Here is a 9336-nt window from a genome sequence, read left to right as displayed (position 1 = left end):
GGTCCACACTGGACACCACCCTGCTCACCCCGGGTCCACACTGGACACCACCCTGCTCACCCCGGGTCCACACTGGACACCACACACCTCAGTAACGACAAGTATCAAAGCTCTTCCTGAGGCTCCATCCATCCTTTTGGCAACTGACAAGCTCAAAATTTCTGCAGTTAAAACCGGTCTCCTCTGTTGTCAGGAGAAACAGAGATCGTGCAATTACTACTTCAGACAACACGAGTCCTCAGTCAGCTACACAACACGTGCGTCACCAAGCGCTGCCGCCTTTCACAACTCCTGACACGCGCAGCTAAACACAGGCTGGCAAACGCAGAACATGGCAGGCGCTGCTCACTTATCCCAGGAATGAGCCAGGGCACCACGGGGCCCCCGAGAGGGAGCGTGTGAAGCCACCAGGTTCGACCTGATCTGTTTCCAGCTGTTTGGACCCTTCTGAGCCTGGATTTCATTTCAGGAGCCAGGCTGGGCCAACCCCACGTCCAGAACCTCGGGAATCTGGCTCCCCTCAGTACGTGGGGCGTGCCGGCCGCACCAGGAAGGACACGACCAGTCCTGCACTGCGCGCACACTCAGCTGCAGGGCGCCGGGCCGCCCTGCCCAGGATGCTCTCAGAACTCGGCATGAGGCCCTACCACAATGGCAAGAAAGCCACAGGGACCCCCCACAGCTTGACAGCCTCACTGCTCCACAGAAGCTCGTGACCTGGGTGGCAAGGTGTGCGGAGCCCCTGCAGGGCCTGGGAAGGGCCAAAGCGGAAGGGCCAGGGGCGGGAGCGCCCGAGGGCCCATGGCAGCATGGTGGAAGGGCTCTCCCATCGTGGCCTTTTTCCGGCACACCAGTGCTTCCCAGGCCAGCCCTCCCACGGGAAACAGCAGACCAAGCTCCAGATCCCTGTCGCCCACGTGGCCCCCTGCCACCTTGCTTGCATTTCCCACAGAGTCCATTGGCCACGGCCACAGAGCCTCTGGCAGTACCATGGGTCGGGCTGGGCGCCCAGACAGCCGAGCTCCAGCCTCAGGCCCCCTTAGGCCCCCTCCTCCCTCCTCCCTCCACCCCATCCTGCCAACACTCTGCCCATTGGAGATGCCATTGTCTGACTGTTGGTCACAGAGCCCAACTGGGCTCACCAGTGACTGGGAGAGCAGACGCAGGTGGACAGCGTGTGGTCTTGGCACCAGGCATGGGGCACTGAGAGTCTTGGCCCAACCATACCGGGTGCACTGTGGCCAAGAGGTCCTTGGCCCTCAAACAGGTGCTGCTCACCCTCCCCCTGCGGGGCTCCTGGCCCATCTCCAAGCCGCACAGGCTGGGGACCCCTCCCTGCAGCCAAGGACAGATGATAGAGAGGCCTGGGGGCCCCTAGTGCATCGACCCCACTCCTTTCTTCCCAGCATCTCGGGTTCTGACCGAGGAGGACAGGATGGAAGTCCAGGCTCTTCCACACCACAGGGACAAGGCTCCCCGTTCCCCACAGCCTCCCTTGCCTGCACCTATGGGTTCCAAGGTCCCCAAAGAAATAGTGATTGCCAAGACAGGGACATATGTGTGGGCCGGTCTCAGCAGGCACACCCCGAAACCTGGCAGCGGAGGTGGGGCGCCTGCCGTCATGCTGATCATGTCAGCCATGCGGACCCAGCAGATGCAGAGTCCTGTCCCCCTGTCCTGCATGCTGCTCTGGGGGAAGGCAAGGATGCAGGGACTCTCCGGGACCACCAGAGTCCTCACACATCAAAGACTTGGGGAGCCGGTGGAGGGAGACCCTGGGCTGGAGGGAGACCCTGGGCACGCAGGGACTTCTGAGGAGGCTAATGCAGGACATCCCCCACGGCACACATCTGCCCGAGGCCCTGAGACCCCGCCCCTTGGCCCCAACAGCTACAGGTGCACCAGCCACCGCCCGGCCCTGGTTCCAGAGGCTGTTTCTCTCTCAGCACCTCCATCTTGTTCCGGGGCAAGCGAGCAGCACTGAAAAGAAACGTCCCAGATTCCCAGGGACACCCCAGCGACAGACCTCAGCTGGTCTGAGTTGGAGGGTGGGGCGGAGGGAGAGAGCCGCCTCTGTGAAGTGGGGTGCCCCTGTTGTGCAGTAGGCTGGCCACAGCTTGCAGGGGGCCCCAGACTGAAGGGACCATGAGCTGCCTTCCGATTTGCTCAGCGGCAGGCAGGCCTCTGCCCGCGGGAAGCAAGCTGGGTGGGCGTGGACAGGGGCCGCCCGGGGGTCAGGGTCAGAGGGAATGGCCGCGCTCCTGCCCAGATCATTGCCGGCCCTCCCCGTCCTGGGCGGCCAGTCCGCAGAGCCCGGTGAATCACCCCGGGTCGGGTGCCAGGGCAGCTCCCTGGGCCGCTGACATGCCCGGGCATGTGCTCTGCAGGGGCGGGGCCACTCCGCCCCGCCCCGGCCCCGCCCCTCCACCCTCATCTCCGCCTGGTCCCGCCCCCGCCCCGCCCCTCGGGAGCCTGCAGCCTCTCCCAGAGCAGCAGACGCGACCGCCAGCTTCAGCAATCTGGCCTCGGGCTGACTGGCAATTTGGCGACTGCACAGACCGAGGGAGGAGCGGAGGGCTGGGGCGGGGCGCCGCAGGGACGCGAGGGAGAGGCCGGGCCCGGGCGTTACCTTGGCAGGTCCTGCCGTCTGCGGAGAGCGCGTAGCCGCTGTAGCAGGCGCAGTGGAAGCTGCCAGGCTTGTTGAGGCAGATTTGGTTGCAGCCCCCGTTCTTCTGGCTGCACTCATTGACATCTGCGCGCAGGACAGAGAAAGGCTGGGGAGCACGCAGAGGTGACGCACGACCCACTGGGTGCCTGCAGTGGCATCTGCACGTCAGTCTACACAGGGAGGCTATCGAGGGGCCAGGTCCCCGGGGGCATGGGGCTCCTGCCTCAGCCGGAAGGAACACGTCCTGCACATCCCCGGGAAGGGGCGGGGGCACAGGGAGGGCCTCACCTTGGTCACAGAGCCTCCCACCCCAGCCAGCTCTGCACTGGCAATAGAAGTTGCCCATGAGGTCTTGGCAGACTTGGGTCCCCTCCTTGGTGCAGGGGTTTGGGGTGCACTGGTCAGGCAGGTCTGTGTCAAGAGAAAGGAAAGAGAATGTTCAGTAGGGTGGAAGTGGCCAGGAGCAAGCCCACCAAAGCAGGCCCAGACTAAAGGCACAGACCGTAGCTCTGGGCAGGAGGACCGTCATGGAGCAAGCTGCCCGGGCCCTGGTCCGTTCCAGGGAGATCTGGGTCCACTTGGAGGGAGTGGCCACCTGCCCACTGGGCCAGGGGTAGTGGAGGAGGACCTCCAGCCTCCCAGGGAGCAGGCCCACAGACCCCTGACTGACCTGAAGGGTCACATGAGGATGGGGATCCTGGCTGATATTTCCACTGTCCCTGGCCAGGAACCCTGTCTACTCTAACCCCAGCACGCTCCCCGCAGGGCTCGGCGGCCACAGGAGCACCCCCACACCACCGGGCTGGACGTAGGACTGCACAGGCCCAGGCTGCTTTGGCCCTCCCAGAGGATGGTGCCAGCCGGGCTTACTTGGGCCCCCCTGCTCCCGGGGCGGTCCGCTGGCCAAGACTGTCAATCACCGAGTCAGTTTCCACCTGCTTTAGGGGCTAGTTGGGACTGTCGAGTGGAGCGCCTTCCAAGGACTCGGTGTGTGAGCAACTTCTCACAGGCCGCTGAACGCAGCTCTGAGGCGCCAGCACTGCGGGGCCCCCCCCCCCCCCCCCCCGAGTCTCCAGGGAATCTCCGCACTGGCGCCCAGGCAGACCTCTGCTGCCCACCCACAGCAGTCCCAGGAGATCCCCGGGACCGCCCCCTTGTGCGCGTCAGCTCGTCTTGGTTCCCCGACAAAGTATAGCCAGCCATCCCCTCCCAGTGACTCTGCCAGTCCCCAGTCCTCTCCCCTCTCCCAGCAGGGACACGTGCCTCTTCTGGCCTGGGGACAGCACCGGCCTGTGGCTGAGGTCTGAACCCAGGACCAGGGCTGGGGGGAGGGTGGGAGAGACGCCCAGAGTGCCCGCAGCAAACTCGCTGTCCCTCAGGCAGGTGTCCTTCAGCTGCATGGACAATTGTGATAAAACCCTGCTGCTCTGGACCCTGTCCCAGGGCCCTGCGGACTGTGGCCTCTGGGCCAGCCAGCTGACAAAAATCCCCAAGCCCAGGCAAGGGGCCAGCCAGGCAGGGGAGGGCAGGTGACTATGTCACTTTTCCCAGGGCCATGTGTCCCACAGTTCTCTAATTATGTCAGTCACTTCGTGTGTGTGTGTGTGTGTGTGTGTGTGTGTGTATTTTTAACATTTATTTACTTTTGAAAGAGAGACAGAGCACTAGTCAGGGAGGGGCAGAGGGCTAGGGAACAGAGAATCTGAAGCAGGATCTAGGCTCTGAGCTGTCAGCACAGAGCCTAGTGAGGCTCAAACCCTCAAACCATGAAATCATGACCTGAGCCGAAGTCAGAGGCTTACCTGACGGGGCTGCCTAGGCGCCCACTTCTCCTTATTTACGGAGAGGCCCGTAGCACACACTGACTCCCAGGCTCCCACGCCAACAGGGAAGAGCGGAGAGCTCAGCGGTGCGCCCTCCCGGGGGGCTGGCCAGGTAGGCACACATCACCATTTGTCACTTCTTAAAATGCCTGACATTCCCAGCCCAACGCCAGGTTTAGGGACAGCAGTGAATTCTGCCTCACTGGCCTGGGGCTCCAGTGGCCCCCAGCCTATGTGGGCCTCCCATCAGCCCTCATTGGCAAGAATCGAGACTCCACCATGGTGTGTCCCTTTGTCCCAGACAGGCCTGTGACCTGGTCACCGGGGCCCCACTTCCTGGGGAATCTGAATAATTCTGTGCCAACAGCTGGGGCCTGCACTGGCATCGGGTTCCTCCTCTGGCCCCTGCCACACTCACTGGCAAGTGTTGACCAAACAGCGTCCCCAAATGCTTTGTGACACTTGCACAGTTGTTTTTGGCAGGGAAGGTAAATGCCTTCTACCCGTAAGCAAGTGGGAATTGGGTCCAGGAATGAGGAAACGGCCGGGAACAGTGTGTCCCACAGCCGTCGGGAGCGGCCGGTCAGCCCTGCAGAACCCACGTTGCCTGGTGGGGAGGGTGCAGGAGCGCAGGGGAGGGAGATGCCCAGCGCCAGCTTGGAGATGGCAGAGAGAACAGGAGGGGGCATGTGTGGGGGACCTGGCCCACCTGCTCACAGCACAAACCCAGAGGGGCCCCCAAGGGACAGAAGGTGGGGAGATGGTGTGTGTCGGGAAGTTCGTCCCCAGGACACAAGGCAGGAGGGAGGGGCGGCATCTCAGTGTCTGACCCTCGGCAGGGGCCCAGCAAACGCCCGCAGAGTCCCGGGAGCACAGGTGGGGGTAAGCCTCTGCAGGCATCCCAAGCACCCACCTCCTCTTTGAGTGGCCAAGCAGCCGAGGCTGGCAAGGTCACGGGGCTCACCCCGCCCCCATGCGGCGGGCTGCTCTGAGCGGCTGGCCGTGTGAACTTCCCTGGACAGGAGACCTTCCTCTGCTGCTTTCGCTCCCCTTTCTCCAAATGTGAAGGTCATGACAAGTGATAAGCCAGAGGACTCATCGGTGCAGGGCCCACCGTGACCAGAGGGCACATCAGACGTGGGTGCAGCGAGGTTTGTGAGTGAAGGGGGTGACGTCAGTGGGAAGAAAGCCCCAGCCCCAGAGTGCAGCGGGGCTGGGCGTGGGCGCCTGGGCACATTGAGGGGTAGGCCTTGGAGGGTGTTGCTTTGATTTTAACAATAATGGACAGCCACACACTCGGCTATGCCGCCTCATGGCCACCAAATAAGATGGCTGTCGGAAAGAAACCACGAAAACAGCCTGAATTGTGCGGCGGGTGCTGAGGGGGTGGGCGCATGGGCAGGGCGTGTGTCCTTCCCGAGTGACAGGCCGAGTGCTTGCACACCCCAGTAAGGGCACACTGCATTTGCAGGGTGCCCCAGACTGTGGAAAACCAAGGGCAGACGGTGTGTGGTCACGCAGCCACAGCGGACGGCGCACCCGACCCAGGCGCACAGGCCAGAGACCAGGCGTGGGCTGCCTAGCGCAGCCACTGCACGAGATCTGGCCTCTGGTGCCAGCTCAGGAACCCCCCTCTCGTCCTCCCCCCACCTCCCACCAGAGCGCAGAGCCTTGAGCCCATTCAGAATGCATCTTTGCTGTTCAAACAATTCAAATCCCTCGAAGGCCACGAAATCTCTCACATGGCACAACATGGCCTAGGGCTCAGTGACTAAATAAACGCTGTTGGAACAAGGGTGCTGCTCTCCGGAAAACCATGACCTTCACATTGTGTCAGGAGGCATGAATAACTAGGTAACTTTATAATCTCTGGAAAAAGGACAGTCTAAAACCCAGGAATTAAAACACCCATGGGGGTGCCTGGGGAGCTCAGCTGGCTGAGCGTCCAGCTTTGGCTCAGTTCACTATCTCACAGTTCATGAGTTTGAGCCCCGCATTGGGCTCTGTGCTTACAGCTCAGAGCCTGGAACCTTCTTCGGATTCTGTGTCTCCCTCTCTCTCTGCCCCTCTCCTGCTCACACTCTCTCTCAAAAATAAAAATAAACATTAAAAAAATAAAGCAGGGGTGCCTGGGTGGCTCAGTCAGTGGGTGTCCGACTTCGGCTCGGGTCATGATCTCAAGGTTTGTGGGTTTGAGCCCCAAGTTGGGTTCTGTGCTGACAGCTCAGAGCCTGGAACTGCTTCAGATTCTGTGTCTCCCTCTCTCTGCCCCTCTCCTGATCACATTATTTCTGTCTCTCAAAAATTAATAAAATGTATAAAAAATGAAGCAATCTAATCAATTTGGAGACATAATTTTGATTGGTTTAGCAAACTGACAATAAGAAAAACTGCTAAAAACAAAAAACCAAAATGACACGAAGCTAAAACTGCAATGACCCCCCAATCCCCCTCTGCAATCTGCCTAAGGCCCCAGTGAAGTAACTGGCCCTTGGAGAGGCTGAGGTTATGGGCTGACCCCTGGGAGGTGGCTGACCCCTGGGAGGCCGAGGTCACGGGCTGATCCCCGAGAGTCCGAGGCCATGGGCTGACCCCCGAGAGTCTTAGGTCATGGGTTGACCCCCATGAGGACGAGGTCATTGTCTGACCCTTGGGAGGTGGCTGACCCCTGGGAGGCTGAGGTCAGAGCCTGATCCCCGAGAGTCTGAGGTCATGGGCTGACCCCCATGAGGACGAGGTCATAGTCTGACTCCTGGGAGGCCGAGGCCACAGGCTGATCCCCGAGAGTCCAAGGTCATGGGCTGACCCCCGGGAGGCCGAGGTCACGGGCTGATCCCCGGGAGGCCGAGGTCATGAGCTGACCCTAGTGAGGCTGCGGGAGGCGGCTTGCTCCAGGTTGCCTATGATGCACGGGCCTGGGTTTGGGCCGCCCTGAGTTAACAGGCACTTCTACCCAAAGTGACAGAGGCCAGTCTGCTCTGCACCCGCTGCCGTGAGGCTGCCCTGGGGTCAGAGGGTAATGGGAGCCCCACGGCCTTGCCACCCTCCCCTCCCCGAGTTACAGCAATCATTTCTTCTACTCTTCTGGACCAGAGCCTGTTACGAGGCCAGGCAGGTGAGGCAAGGCCCTCGGCCGGCACACGACAGGTGGGCGACCGGACACAGCAGCACCACAAGCCAGGCCTTGAGCAGCTCCGGGTCCTCCCCTATCTTCTGGGCCCCCTGGGCGGCGGTAGCTGGAAGAGCCCTGCTCTGCGGCAGGGGCTGTGCACCCAGAGCCCGGCCGCCAGCACACGCAGTCAGCACACGGACACCTGGGCTTCGGGGCACCCAGCCAGCTCGCCCTGCGAGGCCCTCAGAGCCGAGCCAGGCCCAGAGTCCGCCACAGTGGAGGTGGCCACAGCGTCCCTCGCCTGGCGAGAAGTCAGTTTTACTGTACGGTCACTTACATCACGTTAATAAAAATACAAAAGATGCATGATGAGCTGAGGAAAAGTTAGTGCAAACGGTGAACACATAAAGCTCAGCTTGAAGCTGCGAGAAAAACATAAACAGCAAGACCGGGCATCACTCTTCGCCGTTTCTGTCGGAAGAGACCAGAAGTTACAGCCGTGTGTCAGCTTGGCAGAGATAAGCGGACAGGCCTCTGCTCGCACCCGGAGTGCTCTGCAATCGGAGCCCGATGAGCATCGAAACGAGAAACGGCCCCACCCCGGGACTCTGACTGCAGCCCCCGTCAGACGTGCGCGAGATCCGTTTGTACTCATCAGAATCGGGAAACGGCCTAGGAGTCCCCAGTTCGTGGGGACCCGAGCCGAGCTGCCGTGAAGGTGTGTGTGTGTGCGTGCCGAGCCGCACGCGGCGCAGACCGAGGTCGGCATGCCTGGGTGGGAAGCTAGCACTTGTGCAAAACAGAGAGACTGTGCATCCGTGGTCATGGGCCGCAGAATATTCTCAGAACCGGTACCTGTGACCTCTGGGAGCCTAACTAGCGACCAGGGCGCACAGCCAGGGACGACACACTTGCTCCTCACCCCCGGGGAAAGGCTTAGACCTCATAGTGCATGCACCGCTTGCTTCTTTAAAAAACTGACCCTCACTTGCTTCAAAGGGAAAGTTCGGTGGAAAAGGAGCACAGCTCAGGCCGGGGCTGCAGCTCCTTAAGATAATGGGGCTTGTCGAGGTCCCCGGACAACCACAGCAAAGCCTGAAGTTACCCAAACCCGTGTGGCTTTGAGGGAGACAGGAAGGAGGCGGACTTACTCTGAACGCAGGCGACGAAAGCGGGGCTCTTGATGTACGGAGATCCATGTTTAGTAATGCAGTCTGCAAGAGAGACGGAAGGCGCGTCATTCCTGTCCCGGGAGACGGGACAGACCTCGGGTCCCCAGGGACGGGACAGACCTCAGGTCCTGGGAGACAGGACAGACCTCAGGTCACCAGGGACGGGACAGACGTCAGGTCCTGGGAGACAGGACAGACCTCAGGTCACCAGGGATGGGACAGACCTCAGGTCCCCAGGGACGGGACAGACCTCAGGTCACCAGGGACGGGACAGACCTCAGGTCCTGGGAGACAGGACAGACCTCAGGTCACCAGGGATAGGACAGACCTCAGGTCCAGGGAGACAGGACAGACCTCAGGTCCCGGGAGACGGGACAGACCTCAGGTCCCAGGAGACAGGACAGACCTCAGGTCCCGGGAGACGGGACAGACCTCAGGTCCCGGGAGACGGGACAGACCTCAAGTCCCAGGAGACAGGACAGACCTCAGGTCCCGGGAGACAGGACAGACCTCAGGTCCTGGGAGACAGGACAGACCTCAGGTCACCAGGGACGGGACAGA

At 61.4% G+C, this 9336-nt stretch overlaps 1 protein-coding gene across 2 annotated transcripts in view; it reads right to left on the bottom strand.

The window, feature by feature from the left end:
- GAS6 (growth arrest specific 6) overlaps positions 1–9336 on the bottom strand; it is a 31294-nt gene that overhangs the window by 11193 nt on the left and 10765 nt on the right. For both annotated transcript variants that reach the window (XM_029936395.1, XM_029936396.1), the window contains exons 3-5: positions 8755–8817; positions 2957–3079; positions 2630–2752 (exon numbers count right to left, since the gene is read on the bottom strand). In XM_029936395.1, the coding sequence (XP_029792255.1) occupies positions 2630–2752; positions 2957–3079; positions 8755–8817 (309 nt within the window). The remainder of the gene's footprint in view (positions 1–2629; positions 2753–2956; positions 3080–8754; positions 8818–9336) is intronic.

Source organism: Suricata suricatta, chromosome 4 (genome assembly GCF_006229205.1).
Source record: "Suricata suricatta isolate VVHF042 chromosome 4, meerkat_22Aug2017_6uvM2_HiC, whole genome shotgun sequence".
Taxonomy (NCBI): Eukaryota; Metazoa; Chordata; class Mammalia; order Carnivora; family Herpestidae; genus Suricata; species Suricata suricatta.
Note: the sequence above shows the minus strand (reverse complement) of the source record. Positions and strands in the feature narration are given on the sequence as shown.